General features: G+C 36.7%; 3 protein-coding genes across 7 annotated transcripts in view; 2 read left to right on the forward strand and 1 right to left on the reverse strand.

The window, feature by feature from the left end:
• Positions 1–9,222, forward strand: part of LOC139978063 (uncharacterized) — a 419,511-nt gene extending 410,289 nt beyond the window's left edge. The window contains exons 3-9 of one of the 2 annotated variants that reach the window (XR_011796897.1): positions 142–422; positions 974–1,171; positions 1,286–1,489; positions 3,518–3,618; positions 4,137–4,163; positions 4,788–5,854; positions 6,541–7,828. Coding sequence is in view for 1 of the 2 variants with exons in the window: in XM_071988021.1 (XP_071844122.1) it covers positions 4,904–5,026; positions 5,663–5,854; positions 7,835–7,946 (427 nt within the window). In the remaining variant the exon portion in view is untranslated. The other variant, XM_071988021.1, reaches the window with a different exon arrangement.
• Positions 1–18,435, reverse strand: part of LOC139978062 (beta-adducin-like) — a 537,403-nt gene that overhangs the window by 446,398 nt on the left and 72,570 nt on the right. The gene's annotated exons all lie outside the window — the stretch shown is intronic.
• Positions 16,850–18,435, forward strand: part of LOC139977276 (uncharacterized) — a 29,413-nt gene continuing 27,827 nt past the window's right edge. The window contains exon 1 of the mRNA XM_071986562.1: positions 16,850–16,924. Within this exon, the coding sequence (XP_071842663.1) occupies positions 16,850–16,924 (75 nt within the window). The remainder of the gene's footprint in view (positions 16,925–18,435) is intronic.

Genomic DNA, 18,435 nt, shown 5'->3' on the forward strand with positions numbered 1-18,435 from the left:
TTTTGAAAGAAGTGCTAAAAGAATCTCCTGATTAAACCACACGGCCATTCTGAAGATGCCAATAGTTTACTGCATTACTCATAACCAGTTCTTTAACAACTTGTTTAATTTTTCATTTATTTAAATTTGGGTGCATGAAAGTTGTCATCTCAGACCAAAGAGGAGAATTTGTTAATTCTCTGAACAAGTCCCTGTTTGACATGACAGGGGTGGGCCACAGAGTATCCTTCAGCTACCACCCACAGACCAATGGGCTGGATGAAAGATTCAACCAAACTCTGCAAAATGCAAATGTCACTCATCAAAGTTGTCAATCAAAACCAAGATGACTGGGATGAAACACGGTCTTCCATTCTCATGGGGTACCGTACAGCAAAACATGGTTCTACAGGTCTTTCTCCTTTCGTTGTGATGTTTGGAAGGTTTGTAAAAATTCAAACCTACCATGCTGAATAGAGGTTTACATTTGTAAAGGTCATATATGGAGAAAAGCAATAAGGGACAAGAGAGTTTGGAAAAATCCTGCATAGCTACAGTACACTGATCCTCTATAGGATAAAATCTCATTTGACACATCCCAGGTCCTGGGAAAAACTGCTAAATAGAGGACCACCAGGACCACCAATAACCCTATTTAAGTTACAAATCCTAAGTAAGTACAGCAAGTACAAAAGATGAACATTCATTAAACTATAAAGGCATGCCAATTAATTTAGATACATGCAATTAATGCCACTGATATTGGTTTTGTTTTTCAGTTATATATCATATTTTGGGCTGGTATGCAATTTGGACCTATAACAGCACAGAATATACTTTTGTTTTATATTTCTGCTGGTTTGAGTATGTGATGTGACTCAGATTTATGGTTCCAGGGTCTTAATAGTGAAAATAAAATATATAAAAATTTATTTATTCTTCAGTCAACAAAGTGTTGTGAATAATTGATTGTTAATTATCTTCATATATCCAGAGAGCCATTGTTACCAGTCGACATTGAAGACTCCATTGTCCAACCAGAATCTCCTGCTGCAGCGATGCACAGCGGGAGAGGGTTTTTCAACTCATGTCACAGTCGCAGGACATAATCAAAGGTTTTGTAAAAGAAAATATTGGCAAAGCCCAAGAACGGCAAAAAAAGAATTTTGATTAAAGGCAGCAATCAAAACAGGTAATTACATAATGCTATGTTGTGCATTGAAAACTGCACTGTAGTTAAATGAATGGCAACATATACATTGTATTATGATGTTTACATATATATGCTGGATTTTGTTTTATTCAGAGCTTCAAAGTTGGTTCTATAAGTGTTCTCGTCCGGAATGCTAGAAAGGATGCCCGAAGAGGAGGGAAGCTGGAAAACTCTTGGCTTGGGCCGTATGAAGTCAAGGCTGTGAATGAGAAAGGGCTGTACACACATATTAACATTTCCACAGGCCTTCCTTTGAAGAAGAAATTCAATCCATTTTACTTAAAGAATTTCGCACAAGTAAGATTCCTTTACAGTCTTTTTATTTGGGAGAGGGGGGGGTCGGGAGAGGGGTTTGATTGGCATGATTCCTCCATAATTTTCTTAACAATAATCAGTAACTTGATGAGTTCTGTGCTGGCTTATGTGAGGGTAAGGGCTGTAGCTGTCTTCACACAATAAATCAATTTTGACTCAATGGCTTTAAAAAATGAAACATAATTGCCAACAATAAAAGAGAGAAGAATAAGTTAATTAGAAAACTCCAGTTTCCAGACAAATGTTTTCAAATATTTGATTTTATTTGCTTAGTTTCAAGAGGAGAATTTTATGTGATGTCAGTTTGAAACTCAGCAATTAAATGTTCAACTTCTAATTAGCTTCTTGCCAGATCAACTTGGTAAAATCACATATAGTAACTATTTTCTTTGGTGTAGATATCATGCATGGTAATGAGTGGGCAGGGTTAACATGAAACTAGTATCAACATGTTGCTTGACCATTACAACATTTTTAATCTCTGGTTTATTCTGCTGATTGAATGTTTGTAACGGCGGGACCAAAATAGATTTTAGCTGACGTTCTCTTGTTAGCTCCAATCTGAAGAATGGTAGGTTGGTTTGAGGTGATCCTTGCAGCAATGATGAGCTAAGGAGGGTCGTTATTGCTTTTGGTGCAGATATTGTGCAACAAAATGAGTGGGCAGAGCTTAACATTAATAACTGTTAGCTCCAATCTGAAGAATGGTAGGTTGGTTTGAGGTGATCCTTGCAGCAATGACGAGCTAAGGAGGGTCGTTATTGCTTTTGGTGCAGATATCGTGCGACGAAATGAGTGGGCAGGGCTTAACATTAAAACCTGATCTGCAATTGTTCACCAACCATATGTGGTATGACTAAATTTTATTGTGCTGAGCAGGTTGGTTACACAATGCAATGTTTTCAGTGCTATTATTTTGCTGCATATTGATGAGATGTGTGATAAAATAAGGTTCAGCTGAAATTTCCTTATAAACACAGAATCGGAAGAATTTTATTCCATTTGAGTTGATACTTAACATAATGATACCTCATAGCATGCAGGAATGGTCCGTCTCGTTTTCTTGGCATATATTTTCCACTTTCGCCCATGTTTGTTGCATCTCAATCATCATTTCCAGCTTTTTCTAATATTTGTAGAGCCTTAATTACTATTAAGTGTGTGCAAACCCCCTTCCCCCACACACAAACAAACGCATACACAAATTACTCATGTTACATCATGGAAACCATAATGCATTGTACCTTGGTTGATTTTTCATATATTGAACAAACTAAATATTAAGAAAATGTCCCTTAACATTTTACTTAATTCAAAAGGGAATTGCGATATAGCATCATTCCGGTAATGTTGCTTTACCATTCCAATGTTGTTGTTATAGGAGAAGTGATATACTGCTTAAATCTTCATGGTGGTGGCAGCAAACCAATGAGATTCCTGGCTTGCAGCCGACAATATCAGGAACTTGGCCAAAGTTGGTTGAGTTGATAATCTAACACACTGTCTAGACTGAGTTTGTAGCAAGAACAGCCATCAAATTACCATTTCCCCAAAGAGTGGTGTAGCTGGGAACCACATTGCACTTTGCATGTGTTGTTGGAGTATTAATTTTATACAGGTTGTAAAACACTGCATGAAGTCACATTTATTCTTTCATCAACATTGATTCTATCATCACAGAAATCCTCATAGAGGCATAAATTTCCAGAATAGGGACTGATATTGACCGAATTAAATTTCATCTGATCTTGAATTTGGTATGACCTCTATGTATTAACATATTCCTTAATTAACAAAGAAAAAAATGCAAATTTGCATTCAATAACCAATAAATGTCTCGGAGCGTTTAATTATTTTATTGCAAGAAAGAATTTTTTAACAAAAGGAATCGATATACATATGAACATATCCACAGTGTACTAACACAAATAATTGCTGACCTGTGCTGTGATAGGTTGTTGAATATAGCTGTTGCATGTAATCCATAAATTTAATTATTCCATATTTCAGGAACTTGCAGCCAGTATCATCAGTACAAACACACCAGATGAGGTTAACAGCCCAAGTTTGAATATGATTCAAATATCCAATAGAAGAAATTTGAATTAAAGGTAGTCTGTATAGGCAACAAATTAAAGCATACTTTTCTGAAGATTTCAAAAATTACATTCCTTGAGATTCTTATTTCCAGATTGGTCTCAGACATTCTAAATGAACACACAAGATGACTGAATGTCTCAGTGAGGTAAATTTCCTCCAGGGTGGTAATGACAACAGTTTAAAATGTTGACCAAATGTGACCGTATTGGAACTTTTGGTATATTTGGGGTCAAACAAACCTCTGCCCCCCTGCACAATTTCCCACCCCAACCTATGTTCTATATTTCTCTTTCACAATATATGTTACCTTCTTACAGGGAGAAGCATGATCTAGGTCAATACAGCCCCACAGTTATTGCATATATATCCAACTCTTGCAAAGAATACTGGTTTTTCTATTTCAAATTGAGTTTTCCATTTCATTATTTTATGGATATAGATCCATGTTATTGTGAATTTCTTGATCGTGGAAAATAACTGGCCATGCTCGAAAAGTCACATTAAATATTGTTAAATGTTTTTATTTCAGGAACAAAGCAATCCTGTTACTGTAAAGGTAAGTAACCTAAGACAACCCATGCAGCTTTAGAAATAAATTCATTAAGGCAGGGATTGCAAGCTACGGAGGTGCAAGACTTCATGTGACTTGATCCTCCCCACCTGGAAATGTTGAAAAATGGAAGACTTTTACTGTGCCAGGACCATATCCTTGACAAACTCCTATGCCTGGAGAAGGGAAAATCCCAACCTAAATGGGCACAATTGCAAGGGGCATTTTGTGATGTTCCAACCCCATCCCAAGGATTGGCACTTATTGCAGAATATCATAATTCTCACTTCAACAATGAAGGTTTTAAGTTTTATTATCCCCCAAATATACTAGATTTCCAACATGGGCACTCTCTTTGTCAAGTTCATGATACCTCTACTCCTTTCTCCCAGTAGCATATTCCAACAAATGGTTATTAAGATATGATGTGTTTATCATTTTACTTGATGAGAGTAACTTTTCAGCTACAGAAGCTAGTGACAGACTTCCAAGAAAGTGCTTTGAAACATCAAGCAATCATAAAAAATAGATACAAATGAAGGCTGCAACCCTAAAATTTTCCACTTATATTGATGAGCCACCCATGTCAGATGTAGATTTCCTACAAATCTAAATTTCCTTCTTTTATAGCTTCTTTGCAGCATCATTCAACACTATGATGGACATAGCTCTGAATTAATGGAAGTAATCAAAGCTCTCTTCCAAGCAATTTCAACCTGAACTTCATGGGCCTCCTGTCTCGCAAGGTTGAAACAGATTCTTCCAGAGTTTGATTCAACTGCACAGGGGGATGCATTAGAATTCCTTGGTGCAGTTTACACATCATCATGCACTTCCTGTAACCAAAGCCAGTGCAAACTTTTAGATGAGTAAGAGATATAGATCGTTCTGTGAAAAGCATCAAAGCAACCCCCCAAAAAATAAGTGAACTTTTCAATGTTTTATTTAAATTTATGCCATGTTGGCCCAAATATTCAAATTTGGTCACCTTTGGTCAAAATTCTATAAACTGTTTTTATTACAACTTTTGAGGAAGTTTACCTCACGGGGACATTCAGTCATCTTGTGTGTTCATTAAGAATGTCTGAGAACAATTTGGACTAAGGGCCTACATGAAAGTAACTTGTTAAAAACTTCTAGCAATTATAGCATCCTATAATTTGGGGCATATACAGACTACCTTTAACATTGAAACTGATTGGGAATTTGCTTAGGTTTGCAGGGAAGTAGTCATTTTTAAAAGAGGTATCATGGCACCAGTTAGATCTGACTGATAAACTTGCATCAATACAATGAGGATGCACATTTTGTAAGGCTGGGTTTAGATGATAGTCTGTATCTGATTTATAAGTTTGTTGCTCTTAATAGTAATTCTGATAATTTTAAGTAAAAGCTGAATGAAAGTTTTCATTTATACCTGATAATCCAGAGGGTAAAGGAACAAATGGAAATTGCAATAGAAATGCAACATTGTTGTAATGAGTAACTTATTTTTTCCTTTCCAGGTACTTCTCCTTACATACAACAAATGAGATGAAGTGGACTTCCTGCAATGAGACTTGGCACTGTCGGGCAAACTCATATCCAGTAATTCCAATATATCCTAGTAACAAGGGCTATATGTCATGCTTGAGTATGCAGGGGCACCTTGAGGTGTGTCTAGATTGCAAAGATCTTGAAGGCTTTTGTGAGTCCTGGTGAGTTCCTGCAAACTCCCTGTTTTTGTCATATTGTTTTCATTCCATGCTGTTTTGTGTTATGTAAAATTGTTTCAATATGTAACACAATGCATTTTTGTGAAGTAGCAGTATGTGTGTTTATGAGTGTAATGCTAAGAGCCTGTCATTACGATAACTCAATAAACTGACAAATGAACAGTAGTCAAATTCTGAAACTATTAGTGATGTAAGTTAATGGCCAGAATTCATACGTTGGAAATTTTCAGGTTTAGAATCCAGCTCGAGTTGAAATGATCCCATTGAGCAGTTCTAAATACTGTATACAGGCATCTTTTCATATTGACTGTAGATCTCTGGTGTTATGTCTTTCACAATTGATTAATTTATTAAGTGTTGTGGCAAGAGTTAATTTCACATAGGGTGACATGTATATGTGAAATTAATTAACTAGTTAATTGTATTTAATCGTCCAGTGCGACGAAAGTACACTAAATCACCATTGTCGCCCTAAGTGGTGAGTTTATGCTATGTCATCCTAAGTGTTGTGAAAAGAGTTAAATTTACCTAGAGCAAATATGTCGCCTTAGGAGCTTTATGTGCAATTCACTATTTTTTAATAAAATACTTTGGTATTTGTATTAGGCAGAGGGATTATTATAAATAGCACTCCATCAGTCCGATTCTCCTTCAATACTTCTCTCCAGAAAGGACACAATTTTCTGGCCAATGGTTCAAGAACGGGATTGAGAAAGTACACCGTTTGTATTAGAAACCATTACTTCATCTAGCCAAGGATGTGAAGAATTATTAGTCTCCAGTAGTTCTTGATTCAGTGGTTCATATTCAATTCATGTTGAGTTTTCAGGAACTATTACCAGTTATGCAACGAGTCAGGGCTAGAGTCACTAAATTTCAGAGAAATAAAGTAACTCAAACACAAGTTCATGGACAGTCTTCCCATAGATCTAGATTATGCAGTGACCAAGACCAAGATTCAACTCAAACGTAGGTTTCATAAAAGTGATATCTTTATTAAGTATCTTGATAGTCACTGACTTTTTCATGTTTGCTGATAGTGGTTGTACCAGATGTCATTGTCTTAAACTCCACAAGTCACAAGGTAGCATTAATATTTGGCATAAATTTTTTTCTAATAGGGTCGTGAATGAGTGGAATGGTTTGCCTGAGAAAATTGTACTCGCAAGTACTGTAGTGTGAATGGGTTTACGAATGTTTTGGACAAGCACTTTAAGCATTGTAATCGGGTCTGATCGTTTGTGTCATCAGTTTTCTTCCATCTCCTATAGGGTCTTTGATGGGGACTTGAGTGTCCCGCCTGATCCTTTTTCTTTACTAAACTAATCTAAACTAATAAGGTCAAGCATAAAGTATGTGTGCTGTAGGCCTACGCAATTGCAGAAGCCAACCTTCTTAACCTTTTTGAACTAGCACTTTTAAGGTTAACTTAACCTTTTAGAAGGTAAGCTTAACTTTTTCTTTGCAAATGTAACACGATTGAGCAAGAGTCGTGCCAGCAATGCCACTGCATGAGGGAAATTCACAGTGACAGAGTAAATAATTGCTTTCCCACCCACGGATGAACACATGTTAGGTATATTACTATCACTAATCTGGGAAAATTGCATTTAAAGTATAAATATGTTTATCAGCTGGTCAACAGTTATTTAAGGTATCATTTAATTGTTTTCATTTACTCCATTAGTGGTCTTCCCTTTTCCAACAGCTTTACTGGAAAGACTCTTGCTCAGCCGCATTACACAAATACTTTACGAACAGAATACTGCAGGTAGCTGATTGTTAACTATGTTAGGAATCCACATGCAGTTCTGGTTATAAAAATAGTAAGAGACAAGATCTGTTTTTCAATCTATGTTTATGGTTAACTACGATTAAGAATAATGAATTGTAATTTTAATAAATGAGCCCTTCAGTACTGATAACCAGGATTTTAGTTACCTATTTTTTCTTTCTTTGCAGTACAGAAATGCAGGGTTGCACTACACCATTTCCCACAGAGGAAGTATGGCAGAAAACAGGTGGAATTTTACATATAAATGCCAAAAATGTGCTGGACAGAAAGGTTCAATAAACTTTTGGAACATTGACACCTCATTCACTTACATGAGGAAACCTTTTCTCATAGATGTTGACTAAACAGTTGTAAGAAGATTAACATGTAGAATTGGTTCTGAAACTAAATCAGTATTTATGAACTCCTCACATCTATGATCTCACCATAAAAGAACAGAAACAAATTGTTGAGTTTGAAGAGTTAGCAACTTAAAATAAGGAAAAAGTTTCATATTCAAGAAGAAATCAAATTTCAACTTTATGATAAAGAATGGGATGATTGCATGGGTAGGTGTGAAAAACCTCTCAGCTACTTCAAAGGGGAAAAGTGAAAGTAATACCCATCACCTCAGAGCTTATACCATCACAGACTTACACTCACTAAGTAGTACATGTAGCTTATTTGATAGGGAAGTTGTAGATCTGGTGAGTAGCCTACTTCTGTGCAGTGTAGCAGAGCAAAAGCAACAGAAGTTTAAAAGCATATATTACTACTCAATGTGGTGTAAGAATCAGCTGAACTGAGCCCCAAGCTGCATTCAGAATAAGCTTAGGCCTATATACATTTAGACATATGGAACTGGAAAGCTCACACCTTTACAATGTCAGACCAAGATTGGATGGCATGGGCTGATGACATAAATGAAAAGTTGGCAAAACATACATCAGCCCCAGCAAGTTACACAGAGGGATGCAGAATGTGGACAGGTGCCTACACCATCAGTAAGCCAGGGGCACCAGCATATGGCATTATTTTCACAATGCTAACCCTGGCAGCTAAGAGAAGAGGCAGCAGGCTCCACATTCTGACAAATATGCTCTTCAAAGTATTGTGCAAAGTAAAGAAATCTTAAGGACCAAACCATTTGACATCTCATACATATGCCACAACAGCCTACATGTGGAAAGAGGTGTCACATCTCTCAACAGTATCTTGCAGTGAAACACAGCAGAGAGCCTTGAAAGTTTGATGGCACTTGCCAAGTTTATGGTCATCAGCTTGATTGCCTACTTCCCTGACTGAGTGATACTGTTTTAACTCATAACAGTGAGTGTGGATAGACTCAGTTTACAAATTACTGGCATCACTGATAAATATTGTCATCTTCATCATCAGTGTAGTTTTTCATCCTAGAGTAACTGGTCATGAATCAGTTGATCTTTCTTATAGATATTGGACTGGTTTATGTTTTTAGTTCTACCATGTAGCTTGTACTTTCTCTCTCTGAGTTGTGCTCTCCTCCATCTGTATGCTCTGTCTCTCTTACGTAATTCATCACATTGCTGTTTTCTTTGCATCTATTTCAGAGTCTGGATACATGGACTATTTGAGCTCACCTTTAATACTGCAGCTTCCATCTTCCTGGCTATGGTCTCTTCAGGCACATTACAGTATATGTTATGTGTATGGAACTGTAGTCCCTGTACTGATCAATGCACGAAAGTGTGGTACTATGTTTTGGATTGGTCACAGTGAAAGCCTTATTAATGACATCTGCTTTTGAGTGGAAGTCTCAACACGAGTGGACCATAATCATTTGCTGCAGGTGGGTGTCTCAGATATTTTGTTTAGCTTCCTGCTGTCAGTGTGGGATATTAGCAGAGAACCCTTTGCAGCATTTGGCATACATGGAAATGTGTACTTCCTGCCCCTCTTGCATACAAATGAATGCTTTTGGCAATATAAATGATTTCCACTGTAGTACTTTGCAAGGCATTCTGAACATGTTGATAAAGTGCTTTTGATATTTCAGATATAAGAAATTTATTGACCATAAAAATTGGCATTCAGTCCATCTCAGTAAAACAGACAATAAATCAATCATAAAAACAGCGAAAATACATAAAAATCTGATTCCTAAAGCGAAAAATTAAGACTACTATGTCCATGTTCTGACACATATATTTGGCCTATTTCCTACATAATTCATTGGCAAGATTGAGAATAGCCCTTTGCAAGAAAGAACGCCTGTATCTCTCGGTTCGGCATCTCATGACAATTAGTCTGCCTGTTTGATTGCTGTAATCTACCCGATGCCCCAGAGGATGTTGGGATGACATGATTGACTTCATATTACTCTGTGATACTCTGACAAGCAACTCATCTACTGAACTGAGGTCATGTGACCGACAAACTTTCCTTGCTTTAGAAACTAGTCTACTTAACTTGGTCATGTCTCTAGCAGTAGTATTTTCACCCCACGCGGCTAAACAGAATGTAATGGTGGTCTTGATTGCCGATTTTAATATAGAACAGAGAAATAAGAGTTGGTCTAGTCCGAATAAATTAAGCTTCTGTAATAGGGACATACGCTGATTAGTTTTTGCTAGAACACGTTTTACATGTTCATCCCACTGTAATTTATCAGTGATGGTTTCTCCCAGGTATTTATAGGATTCTCAAGCGCTTCTTAGTCACAGTTTTTGCAGGAACATATCAGAGGAGAATACTGCTTTAATATAGTCAGTGCTCTGCGGAGTGACTTGAGTAGGTGAACTTGATCTAACAGGTTAAGTTCACTTTCAGAATGAGTAGTTACAGCCATTGTACTACTGAACCTTTTACGTGCCTTGCCATCAATATCAGTTGTGAGACACTTGACCATTAGTGGATTCTTACCTGTAAGTAATTTGGATTCACAAATCTTTCCACCATTTTGTTCATCTCCGAAATAGGGCATCTTTGCTGAACAGCCCTCATTGCCTGGACTTTGTACCTTGTGATCCTTTCTTCTTTTCATTTCACCCATTAAGCACAACTTGTTACTATGATGGTAACCAATAACAAATGTATCCATGGTGACATTCGCAACTATTACATCTCTGCATTGGCTTGCAGGAGCAAATGGAGTCTTACTTCTTGCATTATACTTAGAGGGTTGTGATATTGATGATCATATTCTGCCTGAATTGGAAAGTCTTTGGAGAGGCCATGCAGTTGCAGTGTCTTCTTAATTAGAACCCTCTTTTGTGCCATATTATTTTTGATTAATTTCTTCATTACATGTAGGTACAAGCTGGTTGTAGTGTACTGACCACAGGACTGGGAAGAGACATGCTGTTGAGCAATCTACGAGCTGCACTTGAACTGCCCACTACTCAGAGGCAGCGGGGGCTACCCATTCCTGGGAAAGGCATCCATACCTGGCGCTCATCCTGTAGAAAGTAATGTTTATATGTACATGCTATTGTGTCTGGGCTGGGTAAAATATAATTCCTTATCCTAGGTTGCCAGGGTCAGCTCTGTGCATCGTTGTCTTTGTAGAGAGTTTCAGAGTATGTTTGGTAGACCAAACCAACTGTGAATAGGAAATAACGGCTTTCAAACAGCATGTGTGTGTATTTGATTAGATGTGTGTGTGCGTGAAGCTATGGGGTTGGAATGGGATTTATTGTGATTGGTGATTACCCAGTATGTGAACATAGAGCATTCGATATTATTTATAATTCCTTTTGAAACAGGATTACTGGAGCATGAAGTTGATGGACAAATTTAGGAATGAGAGGAACATATGCAAGCAGTAAAGAGGAGAAGAAACAGTTAAGTGACACCTGTTCCACTGAAAAATAACCAAGTAGATGACCCAGCTAGCAAACAAAGGCATAAAATGTAAGTACAGGTATAACTTTTGAGAATGAAGTTCATCTTGAGGAAAATAGACATCATTAAATAATTAACATACTAGACTAAAATTGCATTATGCAGTCCTATTCACAAATTTGATTTGATTTGTTTATCACGTGAATATATTCAATGTGATAGGAAGTCCTCTAAAAAACCTTCAGATGGCTTAACAAAGTAGAGGAATCCCTGTAAAAAGAAAACAAAATATATAAGACAAAATGAACATGTTCAATTAATAAGATGCAATAATGTTTTGAATAAAGTTTCTTCTGAATGATTTTGCAGAAGGTTTATTTGTAATATTGTCTGATAGAGAATTCCATGTTTTGATTGTACGTGCCCTTGGTGATAACATCCCCATTGTAGAATTATACCTGTTATAATGTGCATTGCCTGAAGATCTGGTATTGTAATGATGAATATCACTGTTACATATTAAGTAGTCATAAAAAGCATTTGGTAACAGTCCATTCCATGCCTTATAAGCAAATGTAGCAAGGTTAACCCTAATAATGTCATCAGCTTTTAACAACTTAGAACGCTTAAAAAGAGGATTTGTATGGTCCCGTGGTTTGGCATGTGTTATATGGCGGACTGCTCTCTTCTGTGTAATACAAATGGGATTCAGATTGGTATATCTAGTACCAGACCATATGTTACAACAATACGTAATATGTGGCTGGACTAATGTCTGATAGAGAATCTTTAATATGTGTTGTGGCAGATAATGCTTAGGCTTAGCTAAAACACCAGTGTTTTTTGCAACTTTTTTACAGACAGTTGTAATGTGGTCACACCATTTAAGTTAATGATCTATATATACGCCTAAAAATCTAGTACTATTGACTTGTTGTAGTCTTTTACTACCCATAGTAATATCAGCATTCCATGTAAAATTTTTAGAAGTAATAAAAGCTATATAGTTTGTTTTATCAATATTCAATGATAATTTGTTGCCAGCAAACCAGTCGCTGAACTTGTCTAATTCAGTTGATACTTCAATATGAAATAAAGTTCTCGATTGTGATACAAAGAAAATATTTGTGTCGTCAGCAAACAAACCAACTTTAACTTTATCAGAAACATTGGTAATGTCATTAACATATAGGATAAAAAGCAATGGACCAAGTATAGAGCCTTGTGGCACACCACACTGAATTCTCTCCGGTTGGGAATGAGCATTTTTGTAGGATGTATATTGGTAGCGGTTTGCTAAGTAACTGTCGATGCAATTAAGAGGGGTTCCTCTTATGCCGTAACGGTGTAATTTATTAAGCAGAATTGTGTGGTCTATTGTGTCAAAGGCCTTTGAGAGGTCCAGGAAAACCCCGACACAGGTACTATTCTTGTCAAGATTACTATACAAATTGTCAATGGCATCAGCTAGTGCTAGCTCAGTGGAGTGTTCAGGACGGAATCCATACTGTTCCTGGCATAAAATCTTATATTTTGAAATAAAGTTAAAAATACGATTATACATAAGCCTTTCAACTATTTCCGAAAAACATGATAATAGTGATATAGGTCGATAATTTTCAAAGTTTTCTGAATCCCCTTTCTTAAAGACAGGGATGACCTTGGCAATTTTTAGCATATCAGGAAAAATACCGGTATTGAACGACAAATTACAAATGTGGGTTAATGGTTTGGTAATAAATAGGATAACTTGTCTTACAATACCAGGCTTAAAATCATCGTATCCAGCTGCTTTATCGGGTTTCATGCAAGAGGCTGCTGTTTTTAACAACTCCTCCTCACTGACAGGATGAGAAAACATGGAATGAGTGTTAACATCAATGTTCACAGATTCCTGTGATTTACGTTTGTGGTTGATTTTACTTGCCAGTGATGGCCCCAGATTGACGAAAAAGTCATTAAATTTATTAGCAATGTCATGGTCGGTGTTAATCTCTTTGTCACCATCCTTGAAAAAGAGGGATACGATGATTGTTTACGACCTTTATGGAGTAGTTGGTTAATGGTATCCCATGTGCCTTTTGGGTTACTCCTCGCATTATCAAATTTATTGTTGAAATATAATTTTCTAGAAAATTTGATAACATGATTGAGCTTATTGCGATATTGAGAATAAATAGTTTTATTTACACCAGACGGGTTCTTAATATGTCTTTTAAATAGCTTATCTTTTCTTTTGATAGAAATTAGAATACCTGCAGTAATCAACAGGTGTCTCTTTCGACGTCTCTTAGATTTGGTGACGCATTGCTCAGGAAAGCATTGATTATATGGCATTGAAATTGTTATAAAACATAGAATAGGCAATGTTTGCATCAGTTTGGGATGAAACATTTTCCCAAGAAGCATCTCGGATTGTTGAGAAGAAATTCTGTACATTTGTTTTGCAGTAGTTCCTCACATACATAGGGCCCCTTTGCCTACTTTTGTGTATGGCAGTTTGGAGAAATAATGGATAATGGTCACTGAGATCGGTTACAAAGATACCAGTTATTAGTTTGCAGTCATCATTGGTTATAACATTATCTAAAAGAGTTGCAGAAGTGCAACCCACACGGGTAGGTTTGGTAATAGTAGGAAAAAATCCACTGGCATATAGTAAGTTTAAAAAGTCAGCAGATTTAATATTGTCAGCAAGATCAATATTATAATCACCCATAATGTACGCACTATGTCGTTCATTCGGGAGTTGGGTTAAAATTTTGTTTACGTGTGTCAGAAAAATACTCAGTGAACTTTTTGGAGGCCCATAAATTACACCTATGGTATAATTTTTCATTGCTGATGTTATGTCAACCTCTATGAACATTGACAGAATCATTGAAAATGCTTATATCGTTTCTGAGTTTGAAATTTAAATCGCTGTTAACAAATAAACAAACACCGCCACCTCTCCTTTCGGGACGATGCCTTTCAACAAGCGTATAGTTATTGATATGGATTAGGGGGGATATATCTGCAGTAAGCCAGGTTTTGGTAAATCCAATGACAGAGAAATCCTCCATCAATAGAGACGTAAATGTAGTTATGTCGTCTAAGGTTTTGTTAAGGCTTCGACTATTATGGTGGAATAAAGACAATATGTGTTCGCTAGACATCTTGTTGTATGAAACAATATCGTAGTAATTGCATGCGATAGCTTCCTCCCCTAGCTGTTTCAAGGTATTTTGCAGCTTGCATCGCTATAAATAAATAAATGTATAACATGAACGCCATCATCTTTGCATAGGTTCTGCTGAAGAATCCTTTGTTCTGACATTTCTCGCTCTGCTGAGATTAGGAATAAATGTTTTCTTCTTTAGTCTGATAGTTTGAAAGCCGTCTTCGTCTAGGGATATTTGCCTTTTGTGGGGTTGGATGTTTCCCCTTTGTGTGCTTGCCCTCTTCATCTGCTGAGATCCAGTCTCCGGTTGTGTTCTCCGTTGTTCTACTACTTTTTGTGTTGGCAATGTCGTCTTTTGTTCAGTTCGCTGTTGTTGATGGGTTTTCTTTGACTCCTGGTTAGGATTACTCGGGTGTCTGGAGTTCGCGTTATTGTTCTTCTTTGCTGTTGAATCTGTGTTTGTTCGGATTTCTGTGCCCTGACCTCGTTAGCTTCTTGAATAGCGTGATCGTCCTGTTCAACTGACTCAGTGACTAATCCCTCAGACTGATATTGTGTTTCGTTTTCATGTGTATCTAGGGTCGAGCCAGCGTCTGTGTTGTCATGGCGATACTCTTCAAACGTCTCAGGACAATTAAAGCTTTTATGTCCAAGTTCTTGGCATTTAAAGCATCTGACCTTTTGGCAATTAGCTTCCCGGTGCCCTTGGACAGCGCAAACTTACATTTGTAGTTAGGACAGTTTCTCCTGATGTGATCGCTTTCCAAACACAGATTGCATACTTTAGTTTGACCATTGTGCTTTATGTTCATATTAATCCCGTTAATTCTAATTGCGTAAGGCAAGCTCTTGTGTTCTTCAGGTAGTTCTAACTGTACATATCGTATTCCGTTCTCGATATTTGGGAATCTGGGGAAGGTCTTTCGTTTCCATTCGCCTCTTATTTTACACCCATACTCACAAAGTTTTCCTGTTAGATCTTCGTCCTGTATGAATGAAGGTACTCCGAAAACACTAACAGTTAGGAACGTTCTGTTGACACCAGTAGAAAATGATTCCCATTCACGAGGAGTCCACTGTCCAAAATAAGATCAGCTTGTTCCTTTGCTTTTAATGTGATAATCCAGCATCCCAAAGATTTCACATAACTTGCAATTCAATCTCTACCAACATCATTCATGATAGCATACAAAATCTCAGTATCTTTATATGAACTGTCGACAACTCTGATGCTACACTCCTTTAATTTCTCCACTGTCGCAGAATCCGTACTAACAATCTTGTAGGCTAACGAACGTCGCAAGACGTCATTGCCGAGATCTCTAGCGGAAAAAGTATTCCAAAATTGGAATAAAATAAAATTTTCTGCTAAATATTGTCTCAATTAGTGTCTCAAATAATACAATTTGCAATGATGTAGTGAAAACCACACTCTATTTAACCTCGGAGGTCATTAGAAAGTAGAAAATATAAGAGCTCCTCAAGGAACAGTGTTAACAGGTTGACGGTTGGTCATCCAATAACGGTTGGTTATCCAATTTTTTGACTTCATGAAGTCAGACCAACTTAAAATTGATCTCAAGGATTGGGCTTTTTGATAGGTCTATTTATATGTAGAGATATGCACTAGTTAATTGCAATTTCAGCCCTCCAAACTAGTGTAGGGATATGCACTAGTTAATTGCAATTTCAGCCCTCCAAACTAGTGTAGGGATATGCAATAGTTTATTTGCAATTTCAGCCCTACAAACTAGTGTAGGGATATGCAATAGTTTATTTGCAATTTCAGCCCTCCAAACTAGTGTAGGGATATGCACTAGTTTATTTGCAATTTCAGCCCTCCAAACTAGTGTAGGGATATGCACTAGTTTATTTGCAATTTCAGCCCTCCAAACTAGTGTAGGGATATGCATTAATTTATTTGCAATGTGACCCTTCAAACTGATGTAGGGATATGCACTAGTTTATTTGCAATTTCAGCCTTCAAAACTCCAGGAAGTTGCGGGTAAGGAACATGAAAAAGTTTGTGGTCAGGACCATTGACAACGTGGTTTATACACGAAATCTAAGATTTATGTATATATCCAAAAATATCAGTTATTTTTAATTAACTTTCCCTGCGTCAGTTTATCATCAAAAGCTCTATGAGGTAATAACATGTTTCATTTGTAACTTTTCTAAGATTTTGACTGATATGATGCTTTTTTTGTAGTTTGACATGAAGTTAGGTGTTGCAGAAAATGTACGTTTGCAGTGTATGCTGAGGGCAGCTATGGAGACCAGGTACAATCAGGTAAGTTCGTTCCTTACTTTTTAAACATCTTAGGTCCAAGCATGTGTTATATTATGTGATATGCCTGCTACTACTGTACTAGATGGAATAATTATTTCAGTATGTGAACGAAGACGTTACAAGTATTCATATTTGCTTGCATTTCATTTTTATATTGTAGGTGATTTCTGTTGGTAGACAGCATAAGGCTAGATAGGTTGTACATATTCTGCGGTATTTGCCAGTAGCACCCTCAGTTTTATCACAAGTTTTTGTAGTATAAGATGGCCGTGTCCATGTGTTCGATAAAGGTAACTGTTGTGTACATATTGTTGTTGGCGTTGGTACATAATAGTATTCCATGGCATTGGGATTAGTTGGTCATATGTACACTTAGAGTTGTAATAAATAAGCTGTACTGATTCCCTTCAGCTATCATCTATTGACAAAGCAAATATTTTTTTAGATGGTTATGGATTTTGGACAAATTTAAGATTTTATATCTTATTTTTTTTTATCATATGTCAGTTATATAGCCATGATTTTTAGAATAGAAGGTTAATTTTTGACATGAGATGCATTGTGGGTTGCATGGCATAAGCATTTAAAAGAGCCTTCTACTCCTTAATATTAAAGGAGCCATTCACTCTTTAATATTTTCTGAGCATTAAAGGAGTGTTCCAACATTTAAAAGCTAGTTTATGATTTTATCAAGCATTGTTTATTACACATTTGTTTTCCTTTTCCTCCTATTTTTTGATGTAGAGCTTGCTAGTGGGGAACAAAATACCAGCGCTTAAAGAGAAAAACTGAGTTCTGCCTTCCCTTGCCATACTATATCTACCCCCCAACCAGACTTCTCTAACCACCCAATCCTTTACATATAAACAATGTCCAATCAATTGCCAGGTAGTGTTTATAGAGTTATAGAACAACAGTGTTTGTTTCAATTATCAAGGAGACTTCTCTGCATATGCTGGTCTTCTCTACTGCTTTCAAATGCTAGCTAATGGCTAACTTGATCAATTGTCTTGCATTCTTTTCTTGATATAGTTTTGCCTTCTTTTGTGTAATCTAAATAATTAAGTCACTCACTGTTTTATTTAAAGGCAACAATGAACTAAGGGATTTTTTTTTGATCAACAGATAACTTCTGGAGATGAGTGGAATAACCCCAATGTTGGATGCTTCTCGGCCAAAAGATGTTTTTCTCATCAACTTCAAAGCAGTTGCTACATATTGATAGATAGTGTTCAAAGTTAAAAGTCTGCCAAAGCAATAGTAATAATAATAATAAATCCAGACCAGGTACTAAATGCATTTAACATGTGCACACTTCGGCAGCCGCTGCTGTGAGTATCCACCTTTATAATTACTTTCATGATTCTTAGAGCAGGTTCCTTTTTTCTTTACTTGGACTTTGATCACTTTTTTTTAAGATCTTTAGCTTGACTTGTCACTTTTCGATTTGTTTTGATTAATACCTGGTTGACTTTATAAATTTGCTGACCACATAAAAGAAAAGAAAAAGA

The sequence above is a fragment of the Apostichopus japonicus genome, chromosome 12 (assembly GCF_037975245.1).
Source record: "Apostichopus japonicus isolate 1M-3 chromosome 12, ASM3797524v1, whole genome shotgun sequence".
NCBI lineage: Eukaryota > Metazoa > Echinodermata > Holothuroidea > Aspidochirotida > Stichopodidae > Apostichopus > Apostichopus japonicus.